This window comes from Canis aureus, chromosome X, assembly GCF_053574225.1.
Source record: "Canis aureus isolate CA01 chromosome X, VMU_Caureus_v.1.0, whole genome shotgun sequence".
In the NCBI taxonomy this organism is placed as follows: Eukaryota; Metazoa; Chordata; class Mammalia; order Carnivora; family Canidae; genus Canis; species Canis aureus.
In genome coordinates, this window is record NC_135649.1 from 123,340,729 (window position 1) to 123,361,474 (window position 20,746).

The following is a 20,746-nucleotide window of genomic DNA, read 5'->3' on the forward strand; positions in this document are numbered from 1 at the left end:
TTTGCAGTTTGAAGAAAACAGAATTGATGATGAGGATGTATCTGTATTCACCCAATGTCTCTACATCTGTACATTTAGGCTGTTGCCAGCTTTTTATGATAGAAGAGAACAGAGAGAAATGGATGGGATAGAAGATAGAATGAAAATGGAAAGAGTAGAATAGGATAGAGTAAGGCTGAATAAAGTAGAGTAGGATAGGATAGGATAGAATAAAATAGGATAGGATAGGATAGGATAGGATAGGATAGGATAGGATAGGATAAAATAGGATAGGATAGGATAGAATAAGAAAGAATAAGATAGGATAGAACAGAACAGGATAGGATCAAATAGGATAGAATAAAAAAAAGAATACTTAGAATAGAGTAGAATAAACCAGAATAGGATAGAATAACAAACAATAAGATAGGGTAGGATAGAACAGAGTAGGATGGGATAGAATGAGAAAGAATAGAATAGGGTACAGTAGGATAGAATAGAATAAAACAGGATAGAATAAGAAACAAAAACAGAATAGAATGCAATAGAATAGGATAGAATAAGAAAGACTAGAATAGAATAAAATGGGATAGGATAGGATAGGATAGGATAGGATGAAATAAAATAAGGTAGGGTAGATTAAGAAACAGTAACCAAATAGCGTGCCGTAGAATAGGTTAGAATAAGATAGGATAGGATAGAATAAGAAAGAGTAGAATAAGGCAGGATAGGATAGAATAAAGGAAGATAGGATCAAACAGGATAGAATAAGACAGGGTAAGAGACTAGAATTGAGTCGAATAGAGTAGGATAGGAGAGAAAAGGAGAGAGGAAACCAAGAGCAACAGAATAGGATAGAACAAGACAATTGAATAGGATAGGAGAAGAAGGAGTAGATAGGATAGAACAGAATAGGATAGAATAAGATAGAATAGAATAATATAGGACAGGATAAGAAAAGAGTAGAATAAGGCAGGATAGGATAGAAGACAAGAGAAGAGGAATAGGATAGAATAAAACAGGATAAGGTAGGATAGGAGAGAGAAGAGAAGAGGAATAGGATACAAAAAAACAGGATAGGATAGGAAAGAAAAGAGAAAACAGAAGGGAAGAGAAGAGAAGACAAGGGGAATAGGATAGAATAAAACAGGATAGGATAGGATAGGATAGGATAGGAAAGGAAAGAAGAGAAGAAGAGAAGAGGAATAAGATACAATAAAACAGGATAGGATAGGAAAGAAGAGAGGAAACAAAGAGCAGCAGAATAGGATAGAACAAGACAGAATAGAATAGGATAGGACAAGAAGGAGTAAGATAGGATAGAACAGAACAGAATAGAATAGAATAAGATAGAATAGAATAATATAGGATAGGATAAGAAAAGAGTAGAATAAGGCAGGATAGGATAGAAGAGAAGAGGAATAGGATAGAATAAAACAGGATAGTATAGGATACAATAGAAGAGAGAGAAGAGAAGAGGAATAAAATAGAATAAAACAAGATAGGATAGGACAGAGAAGAGAAGAGGAATAGGATAGAATAAAATAGGGTAGGATAGGATAGGCTAGGATAGGAAAGGAGAAGAGAAGAAAAGAGGAGAGGAATAAGATACAATAAAACAGGATAGGATGGATAGGATAGGATAGGATAGAAGAGAGGAAACAAAGAGCAGCAGAATAGGATAGAACAAGACAGAATAGGATAGGAGAAGAAGGAGTAAGATGGGATAGAACAGAATAGGATAGAATAAGATAGAATAAAATAACAGGATAGGATAGGAAAAAAGAGAATAGGATAGAAGAGAAGAGAAGAGGAATAGGATAGAATAAAACAGGAGAGGAGAGGAGAGGAGAAGAGAACAGAAGAGAAGAGAAGAGAAGAGAAGAGAAGAGAAGAGAAGAGGAATAGGAATAGCATAGAATAAAACGGCTGGACAGGATAGGAGAGAAAAGAGAAGGGAAGAGGAATAGGACACAAAAAAACAGGATAGGATAGGATAAAGTAAGAAAGAATAAAATAGGATAGAAGAGAATAAGAAATAATCAGGTAGGATAGACTAGACTAGAGTAGAGAGGAAGAGGACAAAATAAGAGGGAACAAAGTAGAGTAGGCCGGGCTGGGCCGGGCTGGGCCGGGCTGGGCTGGGCTAGAGTTACGGGCAGAGGAGAGGAGAACCAGAACGGAAGTTAATTGGCAGGCATTTCTAACTAATCTGGGGTGGGGTGGGCGTTGGGACCTCACACGGTGATCATCTTTGTCAGAGAATAAGTCGTCTTTCCGCTCAGTTGTGTCTTTCTCCAAGCTTGCGACTTTGTGATTTATAATGAAAACACATGTTTGCTCTTTGCCCTGTTTCTGGCCCAGAGCTCCCGAAACCCTTGGAATTTCCGGTGGGTGCGGAGAGCCCGGAGGTCTCTTTTGTCATGTGAATAGGCTGACTTTCGGAAATCCCCTAAGGAGGGGGCCGGTTGCCAGGGGAACCAGCCACGTGATTAGAAGCCTCTGGGCACTTTGTGCCTCACCCCTGACCTCCCGGGAGAGGAGGCGGGGACTGCAGGTTGAATCAGTCCCGGCGACCAATGATTTATTCCTGCGATAAAGCCTCCCTTTGTAGAAAATGAAAGGTCGGGGTTCAGAGAGCTTCCGGGTTGGTGGGCAGTGCAGGTTTGGGCCGACAGGTGCACCTGGGGAAGCCATGGAAGCAGCTCCACGCCCGTCCCCACACCTGGCCCCAGGCATCCCTTCACCTTGGCTGTTCCTGAGTTAGAGCCTGTGATAAAAAACCCGTGATCTAGCCAGTGACCTGTTTCCTGGGCCCTGTGAGTCACCCTAGATCAGTGAGACCCCAGGAGGATGTCCTGGGAACCTCCACTCTGTACCTGGGTGGGTCAGAAGCACAGGTGACAACCTGGATTGGTGATGACGTAGGGGATGCCGGGCAGGCTTGTAGGGCTGAGCCCCCTACCCTGTGGGATCTGACGCCACGGCCAGGTAGATAGGTCAGAACTGGGTTGACGTGGGGGGCAGCCCCGCATCTTGGAATTGTGACCAGAACCCTAATGCTTCTCAAGAGGTGTTTCATTAATTCTCCGTAAATGCCTGTACCTTTCCTGTTGGCATTTGTTGCTAATTGTTTTATGAAGCTGCGATGTTTGATTCTGCTGTGAATAGGTTTTATTCAAAACACTGCCAACCGTGAATACAACAAAATACATTCGATGGTCAGAAGTCACATTGTCACACCACCTGAGGTGCCCAAGCTTTCCCCCCAAATGCACCTGCAGGAACTAACCCACACGTCTGTAGCATCCACTGTTTTCTTGTTTCTCCTCATGAGTGTCTCACCCATGTCTGTCTCTGAAATTTGACTTTGCGTTCTTTGACCCCAAGGTAAGTAGAATGATATCTGTGATTTGCTTTCTTTGCTCAGTAGATTAGTTTCCTGGGGGGCACGTGTAAGCCAAGGGGCTAAAACCACAGACATTCATCTTCTCCCAGCCCTGGAGACCAGATGTCTGAGTCCAGGTGGGGCAGGACCAGTGAGGTCCAGAGGCTCTGGGGAGGGTCCCTCCTGCGTCTTCCAGCGTCTGAGGCCCCAGGTGTCCCCAGGCTGGTGTCCTCATCCCTTCCATCTCCATCTCCATCCTCACATGGCTCCTCCTCTGTGTCTGTGTCTCCTCTTCTGTCTCTTACAAGGACCCCTGTCATTGCATGTAGGGCTCATCCTCATCCAGGACGAGCTCATATACTTGCAAAGACCCTATTTCCAAATCAGTGTTGATTCACAGATGCCCGGATTTGGATGCAGGCCTATCCTCTGGAGCCCAACCAGGGCAGTGGGAGCTTTATCAGAAAGCCCCTAGAGCCAGCTCTCTCCCATCAGCTGGTGGAAAAACCAGAAACTGGTGGCCAACATCTTCTGTGTCCTATTGATTCAGAAATGTCAAAACTTATGACCATTTTCAGATTAAACAGCAGCAGAAGAGAGAAAAGACATTAGAATAATTTCTCATAAAACAATAAAACATTGTGGGCAGAGGAGAAAAGACCTATCTATCTCTCCGTCGTATCTATCTACCATCTATCGTCTGTCTATGTGTCTATCCATGTATCCATCAATCCATGTGTCTATCATATTTATCTATCCATCCAATCACTTAACCATCCATCTACCTACACCTCTTATCTATTCATCCATCCATCCATCCATCCAACCATTCATCCATCTGTCTGTATCTCTTATCTATCTATCTATTATCTCAGATCCTTCACTTCATCACATCTGCAAAGACCCTATTTCCAAATAAGGTCCCATTCCCATGTACTAGGGGCTAGGACTTCAACTTGTGTGGGGTTTTTTGGGGGTAGGGGGGACCAATTTAACTCCTAGTTCTCCATACTCAGTGTTTAAAATCAATCCCTATGGACGCCTGGAGAAGTAGATTATTCGATCCTGCCCCGGTGGCACCCATCCACATGTATGTACAACACGGTTTCGACCTGTCCTCCAGATCAGAGACATTTGGGGTGTTTCTAGTTCTTTGGGGTTTCCAGAAATGTTGCCTTGAGGGATCAATCATACATCTCCACATCTGCTTCTATCCCCATTGCTCTAGGGAACATGGCGGGCTCTGGAATGAGAAGGTTGTAGAAGGTTCTCTCGTCCACGTTTTCCAGAGCATGCCATTGGGCTCTCAAGGGCAGTTTTACCAACACATGCTGCAAGTACTGAGAATGCCTCTGGCCTTATGTCTTTATGGATTCTAACTCTGACGTCCTCTTTTTCATACACTTCTGGTCTATTTAATTAAATTAGCTGGATTTCAATTTAATTTTCAAGCCGTTTTGAATTTTTAATGTGCAAATATCATAACCCTCCTCTTCTTTCTAATATATGTGCTTCTCTTGAAGATGTTCTTACCTACTCGATAGGCAACTAAATAGTAGGTGGTGTAGGCAACTCATATCTTATTTGCCATTTTGATGGTGAATCATGTAATGATTTTCTTATAGATATATATTGTCAATTGCATATTGTACTTTTTTTTTTTTAATTTATTCATGAGAGATACAGAGAGAGAGAGAGAGGCAGAGACACAGGCAGAGGGAGAAGCAGGCTCTGCACAGGGAACCTGATGTGGGACTCGATCCCGGAACCAGGATCACACCCTGGGCTGAAGGCAGGCGCTAAACCGCTGAGCCACCCAGGGGTCCCACGCACTGTACTTTCTTATGTACTATGCTGTATATCATTCCCATTTTACATTTCCTTTGAATGAAATATGAATGTTGAATTTTACCCAAAACAAAATAGTTCGCTACATACCAAATTATGGTATTTGTGGCGCACGGGCTGGCCACATGGTTTGTCGATAAAGATTTATTGGCACACATGCTTATTCATTCACACGTTGTCCGTGTTATAAAGGCCTTGAGATCAGATGGCCCACAAAGCGAGAAATATTTACTGTTCAGCCATTTATAGAAAACATCTGCGGAGTCGGATCTACAGAGATGACTACGTTTTTGTTTGCTTTAACTCCCTTATCTGGATAATGTGGATCCATATCTTACTCTAGAATGGATGGTCCTCAATTTCTAGAATGATTCTTGCTGTAATGCAGCAGTGTTGTCCAGTACACGAGAGGATCCCATTCCCCAGCCACTTCTTTGAGGACTTCTGGATTAATGTTTATCCCAACGCTGTAGATCCCATTCTGTGCTATCTTTATCAAGCTGAGATACTAAAGTCTTGATGATTTGTTTAAGAAAAAAAAAAAAAAAAAGCCATAGGGGCATCTGGGTGGCTCAGTGGTTGAGCATCTGCCTTTGGCTCAGGTCGTGACGCTGGAGTCCGGAATCAAGTCCCGCATCAGGCTCCTCGCAGGGAGCCTGCTTTTCCTTCTGCCTGTGTCTCTCATGAATAAATAAATAAAATCTTAAAAAAAAAATTAAATAAATAAAAATCATAAAAAACAAAAGAACGAGAGAATCGAGAAGCCCACTTCTCCCCCCGTATTTTTCTCTCTTATAGTTCAGCCCTAATGTAATTATCGTGAGAACTCTGTACCTTGGAAAAGTGGAAATATTAGCCTTTGCAAACTCTCTGGGTTTGGGAATTTTCAGAAAGATAATTCCAGCTCGGTTTTCAAATTTTTCTCTAATGCATACTGCTTTCTTGGGGACTCCTCCCTCTTTCCACGTCAGTGTTGACAGCTTCATCTCTTAGATAATTATCTGTTTCTTCAAGTTTGGGAACTAATGAGGATGGTTCCCAAGCCTTTTTGCGGGGTCCGCCTCCCACACCCGCTCTCGATTCCCTCCGAGCACTGCTCATGAGGTCAGCCGAGACCTGGAGCTCCCTTTAGGGCTTCATCACCTCCCTTCCTTCCCAATTTGCCTTCCTACCAACTCATCGTTTGGTGTCTACTTCCTCAAGCAAAGAGATTTCAAAAGAGTTTCTTTGGCCAGGGAAGCGTCCACACCCACCTCGTTCTGGCCCCAGCCCTGAGCGCCTGGGCCTGCGTCCTGCAGCACCTGCCCGCTTGGATTAAAAATGACCTCAGGCCAGCCGTTGTGTGCGTGGTGCCGCCGCTGTACAGAAGAGAAAAGAATATGGAAGCTGTAGACCTAAGTCGTAGGAAGAATATTCATTATGATGGAAATGAAGTAAAAATAGGATCAGGAAACAGCACAGAGTCTGTAGCTCAGCACAGGGTTGGGGCCCATGCATTGGGGCATCATCCCTATCTGCTTGCCTTCCGGCCTCGGGTTCAGTGGGTGCCACATAAAAGCGTGATTCTCAGTGCCGTGGGCGTCGGGACCCCTGTACGGGGCTCACGTCAAACAATAGCAGGCCTCCTTGGAATACTTTATACACGGTCTCCAATTAAAAAGGATCAAATGGACAGTGTAGCATGTGCTCGCTCACCTCACAACATATGTGACCAGTGCTGGTTGGTTCTCTTTAATATACATTTGAATCAACCCAGTCGTGGGGTCATTTGATTGCTTTTTGATGGATGTGTCAGGAGGATGGCGCGTTTAATTAATCAAGTCAAGGACACACGTCCGGCCATCCTTCTTCCCACCTCTGCATCATCAGCTCCTCCCCATCGTTCATCAGCATTCAAGCGCACGCTGAATTAACAACCTTCAGTTGACCTTCTCTCGTGCCATAGGCACCTACCACTATTACTCTTCCATCCTGGGGTGTAGGAGATGCCAGATGACCCAGGGGAGCCCAGTGTCATCACACGGGTCCTCATAAGACAGAGGAGGGAGAGTCAGTCGGACAATGACAGGGAACAAGGAGACAGACCCTCACCTGGAGCGTCCAGGGGGAACACAGCCCCTGCCAACCCCCAGGTTTTACCCATTGACCTTCACTGTAGACTTCTGACTTTGTGGAATTTTAATGTGCTAATTCTGTGTTGTATGAAGCCACGAAGCTTATGATAATTCACTAAGAGTAGCCAACGGACGGGATCCCTGGATGTCTCAGCGGTTTAACGCCTGTCTTCGGCCCAGGGTGTGGTCCTAGGGTCCCGGGATTGAGTCCCACATCGGGCTCCCTGCATGGAGCCTGCTTCTACCTCTGCCTGTGTCTCTGCCTCTCTCTCTCTCTTTCTCTCTGTGTCTCTCATGAATAAATAAATAAAATCTTAAAAAAAAAAAAAAAAAGAGTAGCCAAGGAAAACTCATACTCGCTGTCCTTGGATCCCAGCTATCAAGACTATTCTCTTATGTCTTTGCCCAATGTGTTGGCTTCAGCATCTTTGTCTGTAAAGCAGGTGGAAAAAGAGCTACCCCACAGGGGTATCATGAAGATGACATCAAATCAGGATGCGTGGAGCGGGGAGTCAGTGCATGATGTTCATTTGGACAGATGACCTCTCATGCATCCCTCCAGGTGCAGAGTGATCAAGAATGGTCACTGGGGAGTCAGGTGGGCACTTCCCATCATTGCTCCCAGGGCTATGGCGACTCCACTAGCTATCACTTGCTTTGACTTTGAGCATTTTCATGATTGATGAAAGGACGAATATGGTGGCAGTGGTCTGTCCTAGCGTCGGGTGCAGGAGGAGAAGGCTTCCTGGGGATGGAGCCTTTGAAGGTGGATTGAAGGTTAAGCAAGGGTCCATGAGCAATGCTGCAACCATATGTCAGAGAGAAAGTAGTTCAAGATGGCGGGTGGTCAAACTGACACCACGTCAACTGTGTCCCCCATCAAGACTTAGAAAGGATCTGAGCTACCCATGTCTCAGTTCTCCGAAGAGCCACATCTCAGGTGTACCAAGAGACAAGTCTATCATCTGTTACAAGCAGTGGCCACCTTAGGATTTCAGGGCAGGCGCCAGTTGAGAAATGTCAGTGACGAGGTAATAGGGTCAGAGCCTACAGAGCCATCCAGCCTACAGAGCATCTGATGGACTGCAGGACATGGGGGCTTCTGAGGGCTCTGCTTATAGACCATTGCAGGGGTGCAGGTGGTCCTGGCTGCGGTGGAGAGGGAGAGAAATCATTTTGAACACTATTTCCAGAGATAAAATCAAGACATCTTGGCTGGTTGATTCTGAGATGTGAATCAGGATAATATGGGGTTTCCGACTCAGGAAAGTGAGGGTAATGGTGGTGCCTGTCAAGATGACGGGGTGATTGGAAACGTCCAAGGAGGGATTTAGGGATGCTCGACCTTGAGTCTCTACTTCCAGGTACCAGCAGGGCTGCCGTGAATGTCTGTGGCTCAGAAGACAGCAGAATTGGGTTTTCATTTCAAACATGAAGACACGGAAGGAGAAGAAAAAGGAATCCATAGGCATGGGGGATGGGCCCAGAGGGAGGTCGATTGAGGACCGAGATGCAGAGGGTTGGGGTCTCCGGAAGAACCGAGATCTGGCCACCCCTTCCCTCTCCTTCTCATCCTCCGCGATGCCCCTTGCTTTGGTAATTTGTTAATTCCGGATAATAATATCTCATAAGACTGTTGTGAAAATTGCTAACATAATATATGTGAAAGCATTTCCAAAACTGTAAAGCGCTATGTAATTATGTAATTATAAGGCATTCATGTTTCCCTCCAACCGTACATTGCTTGCAGCTCTATTTAGCACGCCTTAAATTCCATCCTGTATTTATTCTACTTACTGGGCTTCTTTTTTTTATTATTTTTTTTTTTCACGCGCTTGTGCCCAACCATCGACCCATAGCCCCTGCCTGTTGTCAACTCCAGGGTTGTCGGGGTTGTTTTCAAAATTGCCTTTCTTTGCCCCGAGAGCCAACAAAACACTGGTGAGCATTTAATAAGCATTTGTTGTGCTGAATCCAATTGAAACGGGGTGCATAGCTTCCAGCTCCAGCCGCGGCTTCGTGCAGAGAAAACCTTTAACTATAAATACGCGGAGCCCTCTTCCCTGGTCTCCCCGCGGGCATCTGGTTCCTTAGTGATCCCCCCGCCTCTGATAAGAGTAACACGTTCCCTTCTTGGGTTTGGTTTTACATTTTAGACATCTTACAAGTCTTTAAGGATGATATATATGTTTTTTGTTTTTTTTTTTTTACAAGCTGTAGATAAGATGGGATATGTTATTTGTGCCTGAGGAAGCATTGTTTAGAGGACCTTCTTATCTATTCAGACACCGGCTGATTTTTTCCCTACCCAGCGCCCGGGAAACATACTTCGTCATCCCGGGAATGAGCTGGAAGACAGCTCATCTCAACTACAACTGCACATGGGCAGATAATCAAATTTTGCCGGGGGGCTCCGATAGATCTGCAGGTGCACCGTTGGATGCTGGTCATCCGTCCTTGGTGTTCCTTGAGGCCAGAGAGAGAGAGAGCACAGAGTTGATTGGATCATTCTGCATGTCTCTCTTAATTAGGTACTTTGTAATTTGCCTCCGTCATGCTCGTCACCATGGACCTGAATGCCCAGACATTTTGAACACAGCCGACTACCGGATCCCAGGTACTTTCCTAGAGGAGACAATCCTTACAGGTGAATTAAACAAAACAAGACAAAACCAAACGATTCCATGCTCAGCTTAGAAAACTCTAGAAGGGGAGTGTGGTTATAGATACAGGCACAGAACGTCCGTTTTCGTGTTGGAGGAGAGCAGCTTTGAATGCCGTCAGCTGTGTTCCTGTAGATACTCCGGGACAGAGTAAGCTAGAGATTCTCCTTCGTTGACCCGCTCTGGTTGGCAATCGTTAGCCTGTTGCGGTTTCGTGACCCCAGAGCTCTCAGCAGATCATGGGCTCCGCTGAGCTTCTCTAGGACATGAGGTTCCATCACCGAATGACCCAAGCAGTGATCCCAGGGAGGAAGAACGGATGAATAACTCTCTTTGCTGGAGACGAGCATCTCCAAGCTTGAGCTTATTAGTCATGAAATATCGTCTACGTGTTCACCGTGCAGGGACGGATTGTAGGGGTCACAGGAGAGGAAGCCTTTTGATCTTGCCTTTTTGCCAACGTGAAGCGTTGAGTTAGCAACAGTGAATCACCGTGCCCAAGATCTTCAAGAGCGGCAGGGCTGGACCTGTTAGCAGTCAACCCAGCTAGTTTTCCTTGTCAGTGTGTGTGTATATGTGTGTGTGTTGGGGGCGGGGGTGGCTCCCTGGGACATCCAGCCCGTGACCTGGTGCCCAGCCAATGGTGGATCATGGTGCCATGAGCCACAGGTACCACAGGTGCAAGATGTCAGGTAGTAACACAAAACAGAGACAAAGAGGAAAAGTGAGGGAAGAGAGGAAGCACAGGAAAAGCGAGAATGCAGCTCAGGTGTCTCTCACGCTCCCACTGAAGCTGGTCTCACCCTCCACTACTACTGTGGCGTGCAGGGTTCTAGCTCAAAGAGATTCAGGGAAAAACGGGTGGTTGTTTCCTCCTTGTGTTTTTTTTCATAACCTGGAATGTGGCCTCATTCAAAAATAGAGCTTGGTGTCGGCTCATGGACTCATCAGCTTGGGCGGCTTGAACAGAATCCCACAGACGGGGGAGGTTTGAACAACAGGTACTTGTTCCTCATAGTCTGGAGGCTGGAAATCTGAGATGCAGGCGTGGCCAACGTTGGTTTCTCCTGCGACGTCTCTGCTGGACGTGCATGGCCTTGTCCCTGTGTCCTCACGTGATGGACAGACGGAGAGCTCTGGGGTGTCCTCTCCTTATTAGGGCACCAATCCCATCATGGGGACAGGCGCTGCTGCTGACATGACCTCATGCAACCCTAATTATGGCCCAGAGGCTCCACCTGGTAATACCATCCGTTCAGGGTTAGGGCTTCCACATATGAACTGAGGGGTGGCGGGGGTGGGGGGGAGATGCACACTCGGTGAGAACAGGATGCATGCATTCACTGGAGATGTATGTTAGAAGTATCTCCTGCTGAATCAGAGCATGTCCGTGCCATGACTCAATGCAGCCCATGAGTAGAGGCATAAGCACCTGTTTCCTGGAAAAGCCATGTGCACACAGCTCCTTCCTGGGACGGGCACAGAGCCACCGCGGCCAGCTGTCACTGTAGCCCCCAGTTGGGGAGGAGAAACCACACGGACGTCGTATGAGTCTGCCTGGGGCTGCCGAGGCAGACGAGGTGGCTTCAACATTAGACATTCATCGTCTCTCCGTCTTGGGAGCTGGGAGTGTGAGATCCAGACCAGGCTGAGGCCTCCTGACGTGGAGACCCTGTGTTCTCCCCGTGTCGTCATGTGGTCGTCCCTCTGGGTGTGTCCGTGTTCTCCTCTCTTCTTATAGGAACACAAGCCCTATGGGATCAGGATGCACACTAACAACCTCATGGTACCTTAATGCCTTCTTTAAAGACCCGACCTCCAAATACAGCCCCATCTGAGGTCCTGGGGGTGAGGGCTTCAACATATGTATTTGGGGTCGGGAGGGAACACAGTCCAGGTCATTTCAGGCTTTCTGGTGGATGTTCAGCCTTCCTGCTTCGCCGAGACAGAAGCAGGAGCTGTGCCCCGTGGACACTCTCCCTTTGGTTAAGCAGGTGTGGTGGCTCTCTCTCTCTGCACGAGATGTTTCCTGCTGCAAGAGCTCATTTGGGCTCACAAGTCTTCCCAAACCCACTGTCCCATCTGCATTTCCCAGCCCCTTTCTGAGTGTTTTCTAGGAGAAACCAGCACACGCTATGGGCAACCACGTTGGCTAGGGAGGTGGCGGCCCTGGGTACGAATCCCGGCGTCTCCACCCACCAGCTCTGTGCTGTGGAGAAGGCACTAGTCTTCTCTGGGCTCTGGGTCCTCACCTGTGAAATGGGTGTTAGTCCTTGGCACAATGCCCAGCACACAGTATGGCCACCCCTGTCGTGTTTACTGTTTACCGTTCGCAGTTGGGTTTATATGGGTCACTTGTGAGGTGCCATTTGTTTCCCCTGATACTCGTTTGGAAAAGTATTGCTACAATATCCATTTTCCGGGAGAGGATACAGGCTTAAGAGGGATGGTGGTTCGGTGAAGGTCTCGCAGTTAACAGGTGGAGGCAGAATTTGAACCCAGGTCCTAAGATTCTTGGGTGTTTCCTCCTCCTCCAGATGATGCAGATGCAGATCAGTTCCCAAAGGTTAAAGTCCTGTGTGTGAGAGCTTGTGGGTGAGCACATGTGTGTGAATGTGGGCTACTGTCCATGCATGTGGGTGAATATGCATGTGGGTGCATGTGAGCATGTATGTGTGCATGTGGGTGAACAGTGTGCGTGTGTGTGGGTGAACATGTATGTGTGCGTGTGTGGGGTATGTAAGCATGTATGGGTGTATATGGGTGAGTGTGTGGGTGCATGTGAGCGTTGCATGTACAAATGTGTGTGACTGTGAGCGCTTGTGGGTGAGCACGTGTGTGCATGTGGGCTATGTGTATGCATATGGATAATATGTGTGCGCATGTGAGCATGTGACTGTGCATGTGGGTGCATATATGTGTGGGTGAGTACACGTGTGCATCTTGGTGAGCATGCATGTGTGCACGGGAGCATGTGAGTGTGTATGAGCACATATGGGTGTCTATGGGTGAGTGTGTGGGTGCATGTGAGCATGTGTGTGCACACGTCTCTACACACATATGTACATCTCAACATCATGACACCCTCCCTTTTACACGGGCTCGTCCTATAATGGCTCTGATGGGTGATGATTAGCATGTGATATGAGATGTAATGAGAAATAAATGAATAAAACCATCTATTTCATGAGCTGTCAAAACATTTAGGAATTAAAGAATACAAATGAAATCTCATTTCCGTCTTCATTATAAGCCCAAGGCTTTGAAATGTTCTACAAACGATCAGCGGTTGCTTTTTTAAACCTCACATCTATCATGTACTTAAGCACATGATAGTTGTTGGTAAGTGGATGTGATTAATTCTCCGCAAGATGCCTTGTAGCCAAAAAACAACTCTTTTTTTCTGCCCCTTTGTATGTTAGCAGAGCTGGCTGCCCAGGGCCAGCTACGGTGATTGTGTGTATGTGTGCAGGTGAGTGTGTGTGTAAATGTATGTGTGGCTGTGTGAATGTATGTGTATATGCATGAGTGCATGTGCGTGTGCATAAGCATGTGTGTGTCCACGTGAGCATATGCATGCACATGAGTGTGTGCATGTGAATATGTGTGTGCGTGAGTATGTATGTGTATATGTGAATGTATGTGTGTAGACATGGGTATATGTGTGTGCATGTGAGTACCTGTGTCCACATGAGCATATGCGCACACATGAGTGTGTGTGCATGTGAATATGTGTGCGTGAGTATGTGTGTATGTGAATGTATGTATGTAGACATGGGTATATGTGTGTGCATATGAGTACATGTGTGTCCACGTGAGCATATGCATGCACATGAGTGTGTGCATGTGAATATGTGTGTGCGTGAGTATGTATGTGTATATGTGAATGTATGTGTGTAGACATGGGTATATGTGTGTGCATGTGAGTACCTGTGTCCACATGAGCATATGCGCACACATGAGTGTGTGTGCATGTGAATATGTGTGCGTGAGTATGTGTGTATGTGAATGTATGTATGTAGACATGGGTATATGTGTGTGCATATGAGTACATGTGTGTCCACGTGAGCATATGCATGCACATGAATGTGTGTGCATGTGAATATGTGTGCATGAGTCTGTATGTGTATATGAATATATGTGTGTAGACATGAGTATATATGTGTGCATGTGAGTGTGTGTCCACGTGAGCATATGCATGCACATGAGTATGTGTGCATGTGAATATGTGTGTGCATGAGTATGTGTGTATATGTGAATGTATGTGTGTAGACATGGGTATATGTGTGTGCATGTGAGTACATGTGTGTCCACATGAACATATGTGCACATGAGTATGTGTGTGCATGTGAATATCTGTGTGCATGAGTATGTATGTGTATATGTGTGTGAATGTATGAATGCACATATGGATACATGTGTGTGCATGTGAGTGAGTCTCAAGGGAGCACATTTACATGTGACTACGTGTGTGCATGTGAGTTTACGTGTATGCACGTGAATGTGTGTGCATGTGTGGATGTGTTTGTGTGCATATGAGTATGTGTGCATGGGAAGGTACATGTGAGTTTATGTGTCTGCAAGGGAGTATATGTGTGTGCATGTGAGCACAGATACATGTGAATATATGTGTGCATGTGAGTGTGTGTGTGCATGGGAATGCCAACCCCCCATGCAGTTGAAAATCCCAGTATCCCCTCTGACTCCCCGAAGCTGAACTACTGAAGCCCTCGCTTGCCTGGAAGCCTTACCGATGCCACACACAGTAGGGGAACCCATATTTGTCCGTTGTGTGTACTATATGCTGTATTCTCACAATAGAGAAAGAAAACGCAGCTAAGAAAATCCTGAGGAAGAGAAAACACATGTATGAAACTGTGTTACATTTATTGAAAAACTCCGCATCTGAGTGGACCTGCGCAATTCAAACCTGTGTTGTTCGGGGGTCAGCTGTTTAGACTTACAGAGGCACATGGGAAGCTCCAGAGTGGAGGGCGGGTTGAGCTTATTAAACAAAATAAGCTCCTGAAAACGTCTTTATCCTGACAATAAGAAGCGAGGGGGACACCGTCGGTTCTGGATCTGGAACCACAGCGCTGCACGGAGGCGCCTTGGTTCCCACCACTCGCAGTCTCTGGAGCTCCTCCTGGCTCGCCGACACCCCCTGACCACGCCAACACCCACTGACCACGCCGACTCCCACCCCTCACATGTGTCGTCCACGTTTCCAGCTTCTGCTTGAACTTTGCTTTGCCCCTAAGCAGTGACCGTAGCCCGCGAACGCGTCCGTCCCCGTGGGAAGCTCACCGTGCTGCACGGACACCGAGAGCCTTTCTGCATGGTGGCCATGAGCCACCCAGTTGCTAACTAGTGTTGCTAAAACACAGAGGCTCCGCATTCATCCGCTTTGAGCCAATAAGACGCATTTGGGGTTCATCAGGAGCTGGAGAACTTGACGACGCACGTCTGGGATTTTAATATGCATCTGCCTGTGGAAATGGACCAACCCATCTCGGAAGTGCAACCTGGCATGTGTCGAACCCGAAGCCAGGAGCTGCAGGGCTCTGACCCCGCTAGGTTGCGCTCGTGGCTTTCTGCTTGAGCTTCCCGACCCAGGTGATGAGCATGCTGTCTCACCCAACGGCACCTGTGGGGGTCCTGAGAATCCCATGCGCTCTGCTCTAAAAGCTGACATGGCCTGGCCTTCTTCCTTCTCCCCACAGACCCCAGATGAGGGAGCCTGGACGTCAGTCTATGCAGCGGTCACCCCGGACCTGGAGGGACTTGGCGGCCGCTACCTGTACAACGAGAAAGAGACCAAGTCTCTCGCAGTCACGTATGACCTAGATCTTCAAACAGAGCTGTGGGCCAGAAGTTGCCAGATGACCGGCATCACCGACGTGTCCCAGGACACCTTCTCGGGGTAGCTGCTGCATTGGGGAAGACCTTGCCTTCTGTCTACCAAGCACAGGTCTGTGACAGATCCCCATGTCTGCATTGTTCATAGCCGTCCGCCTTCACGGCTGTGTCCCCAGAGGTCTCCTGTCTGCCGTCCTACCTTTGCAGGAAATCAAGGGCCAAAAGAAACATTGAATGTAATCCCCAAGTAGGTGATTCTGAGCCATAATCATGTGCCAATTTGCTACAAGTGCCATGAACAATTAAATGCTGCCTAACCCAACTGTGCGGTCTTCCTTGTGTAGCATAAGGCAGGGAGGAGATCTGGGGAGGCGCGTTCCAGGTGAGATAGGCATTTTAGGGGAGCACGATCGTTGGGGCTGTAGGGGGTCCCCTGCATCCTTGTTCTTCCATTCACACAGAACTGGACACCCACTCTGACTCATGGGCCCCCGAAACTCTACAACCTGAGACTGACCTGGTCCCCGGTGCTTCCTGTAGCCCTCAGAGCTGCTGTCATGAGCTCAAGCCCATGAGCCATGTGTATATAACCAGATGTGTCAAGGATTCTGTACATCAGGTGGGAGGACAAGGTCCAGGACAATATTCCCTGTATGGTTCCCTAGGACAGGAGGAGAGGGGTCTGAGTGGCACTCCCCATGAGGTTCTGTAGGAGAGGAGGGAGAGGAGGGGTCTACACAGCACTCCCCATGGGGTTCTGTAGGACAAGGAGGAGGAGAGGGGTCTACATAGCACTCCCCATGGGGTTCTGTAGGACAGAGAGGAGGAGAGGGGTCTAGACTGCACTCCCCATGGGGTTCTGTAGGACAGGGAGGAGGAGAGGGGACTGCACAGCACTCCCCATAGGGTTCTATAGGACAGGGAGGAGGAGGGAGGTCTACATACCACTCCCCATGGGGTTCTGTAGGACAGGGAGGAGGAGAGTGGTCTACACAGCACTCTATGGGGTTCTGTAGGAGAGGGGGGAGGAGAGGGGACTACACAGCACTCCCCATGGGGTTCTGTAGGACAGGGAGGAGGAGAGTGGTCTACACAGCACTCTATGGGGTTCTGTAGGAGAGGGGGGAGGAGAGCGGACTACACAGCACTCCCCATGGGGTTCTGTGGGAGAGGGAGGGGGAAAAGGATCTGTAATCACTCAGCACAATGTCTTGTGGGACGAGGCACAGCACTCTTTGCCGTGGAATCAAGATCTTAGGATGAGGAGGGCATCCTGGCTCATCAGGGGACGCTCAGCGCACTCACCACGTTCCCATATGAAAAACGCACAGATGGAGATTTGATTACAAAATAAGAAGAGGTCATATGACCATCGAGGAGACAAGGATGGGAGGGTCGTGGCCACCAGCCCAGGGACACCCAGGAGGCAGGAAGGACCCTCCCCTGAGCCTCTGGAGGGAGCACGGCCCTGCCCCCTCCTTGATGTCAGACTTCCAGCCTCCAGAGCTGCGGGAGGACGAATGAATGCCTGTGGTTTTTGAGCCTCCAGCAAATTGACAGGAATTTGTTTCAGGAAATTCACAGTTCCCGTGGTTCCAAAGATCTCCTGCAGTTTACTGGACACCATCCTGGACCTCAGGGCTCTCACCCTTATTCACCCACCAGTCAGGCAAGGAAGCCTCAGTCCTCCCTCTGGGGGAGGATGTTCCCAAATGCCAACACGGACACGCGGGCTGATTTCAGACGCAATGGACAGGACGGTGTGGGTCTGCTGCTTAAGTACCTTCTGAATTCACCTCTGGAAATTAACCGCTGGTCAGCTGACCATCCATTCCCTCAACCAACAGAGTCTCACTGAAGTCCCAAAGCCGATGTCGACCCCGGGCACATGCGTGCTTTGGAATCACTGCCGGGATAGTGCTTCCAGTGTGGGGTTCACCCTGGACGCGGGGACAGGTGCGTCATACGTTAACGTTTGGTTGCTCCAGGACACATGGGGTGGCACCGTGAAGCGATTTAAGCATCAAGTTCTCCTCCTGGAATGGAGCATTACCTAACGGGAACTCAATAAAATGCCAAGGAGTGTCGTCGCTCTGCTTTGGGATTCTCGAGAGTGCCCCCGGTGGATTCTCTTTCAGTGACAGAGTTCTCCGTCTTTTCTTGGCCAAGGTGGTCAACCCTAAACAAAGCTTCTTCTCAGCGAACATGCGGAAGGCCTTCTTGAAGGTCCAGTTAGGCTGGTGGGTTTTGGTTGCCCACTGGGGAAGGGTCTGAAAATGAGCATTGCTCATCCCCACCCTCAAAAGAATTCCAGACTTAATTCATCTGGGCGTGAGCATATTTCTGTAGAGCTTCTCAAACCATCCTCTTGTTCAAGCCAGTTCAAGACCCAACCTGAACCAGACGTATTCGGATCGCAGCTTCCCGCCCTGAGTGCTGGCACCTCCTCAAGCTGCCCAGATGTCCTGCTAAAGCCTTAGACCCCAGACTAATGTCTCTTAGAGCTAAACTCACGATCAAGATGTGCCTCATCTTTAGCCCTTTGCACTAAAAAGCAGAGTCTTGCATTCTGGAAGATGCCAACCTTGGAGCACGTGTATGTTGTCCAAGAGCCTATTACAGCCTGAGGCCATCGTACACAAGAGCCAGCAACCGTTGTCGTTATCACCAAGGTGCTTTCCAAGGAGAGGCTCAGGATGGCTCCCGGCCAAGCTGACAAACTCCATCACTGAGAAAACAAGCATGCCACGGCTTGGCAGATGCTGCAATCCCCAAGCTGAGGAGATGCACTCCAAGAGCAATCTGAACCTTGTAGGACCCTGGCCTCAGATTGTTCCTCCTTGTCGCATGACAGCCCTTGTGTTGCTGTTCCTCCCTGCGGGAGAGAGGGAAAAAAAAAAATCACAGTTCTGGAGAACTTAGTATGTGCCCTCCACACGTAATCGTAAAATTCCTCGGTGCTCAGAGACCCTTCCCAGCAGCTGGAGAAATTGTGTGGCTCTCTGGGTGAGTAGAGCTGAATCCATGGCTTCACAGGCATGGGGGGAATCATGGGGTTGAGCCTGTCACTCATGCTATGGGAGTCACGGGGTCTCTGTGCGCACGCCAGGGTGATGACTTTCCATCCATGAACTAAGACTTGATTCAGTAGTTGGACTCATGAACATGAGTGTTTCTCTCCTTGGTAAAGCTCTTGTTTTGTTCCCTCGGTGTAGCAACAGGGAGTTTTGTTTGGGTTCAGCAATGGGAGGGACCACTTTGTTCATTCATCTATTCATTCATTCATTCATTCCATCTGCCAAGCCAAGGTCTGAGGACAGACAAGCTCACTCAACTTGAGTGGGACCTAGCTCTTGTCCCAAAAGAGCTTGAGGTCTGTGGTGGGTAGATAATGGCCTCCGTGGATATTAGGTCCTAACACCTGGAATCTGGAGATGTCACCGTAGGGGACAGCAGGGACGTCTAACAAAGAATAGTGAGCTCGGCAAAGGCCAGTCCATGTAGGACACAAGCTCCCTCTGGATGCCAACTGGATGTTGAAGGGTTTCTGTGTCTTGAACAGGTGGGCATGGGCATCCCTCATCTTGCCTATTTGAAAGTACGGCCATACAAGGTGCACTAGGCTCCTTCTAAGGCGGGACAGGTTGGGAGGCGGGATTGGGGAACTTCTTAGATTGGTCTACGGGTCAGGGAGGGCATGCCACGCCCATTTCCCATTGGATGTGAGCTTTGGGAAGGCGCCATCATTAAGCCTTTGGGTCTCTTTTTCTGATGCCTCATCTACTGAATGATGACACACCTTGCCTGAGCCCAGGTTTTCTGAGACAACAAGATCTCTGTAGATGCTCTGCTTCAGCAGTGTTCAGGAATATGACGCCTGTGGTTTTGGGTGCAAGCCCTGGGATTTAATTTGTCACAGTTGAGCCTTGAACAGCACAAAGCTAGGGGTGCCCAGCCTCTACGCACTCAAAAATCCACATACAGCTTTTGGCTCCCCCAAAACGTAACGAGTAGGAGCCCACTGTGGACTGGAAGCCTGACCAATGACATAGTTAATATTTGATGCAGTCTATGTATTGCATGCTGTGTCCTTACAATAAAATAAGCTACAGACAATAAAGTATGATTAAGAAAATCATAGGAAGAGAAAACACATTTACAGGACTGTGCTATATGTATTAAAAAAAAAAATCTGCATCTCAGTGGACCCAGGCAGTTCACACCGTGTTGTTCAAAGGTCAGCTGTAGTTGGGATTGTATTTTCTGTCATCTGGTACCAGTATCCTAGTCACGGGGCCTAGATTTTTAACTTGTTTACCAAACACCACAAAAGCACAAAGGTAAACCCAGACTTAAGTCCCTCCTGGTTTCCAGCATGTGCCCTGTAGCGTCAGCGTGTGAACGTCTATGCCTAGTAACAAGCTTGGGAGTTCTCCAGCTCTGGGATTCTAGAAAGTCGAGGAAGGACATTCTCTGGTTCAGGAATAGAGCTTTACCAGTATGTGCACTTATTGAGCGTTTATCAATTTTGGTTATGTCCATTGCTAAATTTCTTCCCTACATTCTGGGATATATGGTCCGACTTCCTGACTTGATGAATGTCATTTATTATTTTTTTATTTCCATATATCTAGCTGCAGCAATGCATTAAAAATCTTGCTTGCTCTATTTCATCTAAGATCTACTTATATTGTTCTTCAAAGGACCTGCGGTACGGCTGGTCTACCATGGTGCCAGGTGTGGTGCAGTGAGTTTTCATTCAAAATATCTTTTTCTTTTTTAAGATTTTACTTATTTATTTGACAGAGAGCATGTGCAAGCATGAGCAGGGGGAGAGGCAAAGGGAGAGGAAGCAGATTCCTTGCTAAGCAGGGAGCCCAGTGCGGGGCTCGATC

The 20,746-nt window shown here is 47.7% G+C and overlaps 1 protein-coding gene across 1 annotated transcript in view; it reads left to right on the forward strand.

Annotated features, from left to right (window-relative positions):
* DHRSX (dehydrogenase/reductase X-linked) overlaps window positions 1-16,173 on the forward strand; it is a 139,145-nt gene extending 122,972 nt beyond the window's left edge. Inside the window, exon 7 of the mRNA XM_077888790.1 lies at window positions 15,716-16,173. Within this exon, the coding sequence (XP_077744916.1) occupies window positions 15,716-15,919 (204 nt within the window). The 3' untranslated portion in view covers window positions 15,920-16,173. The remainder of the gene's footprint in view (window positions 1-15,715) is intronic.
* Window positions 16,174-20,746: the final 4,573 nt, after the last annotated feature.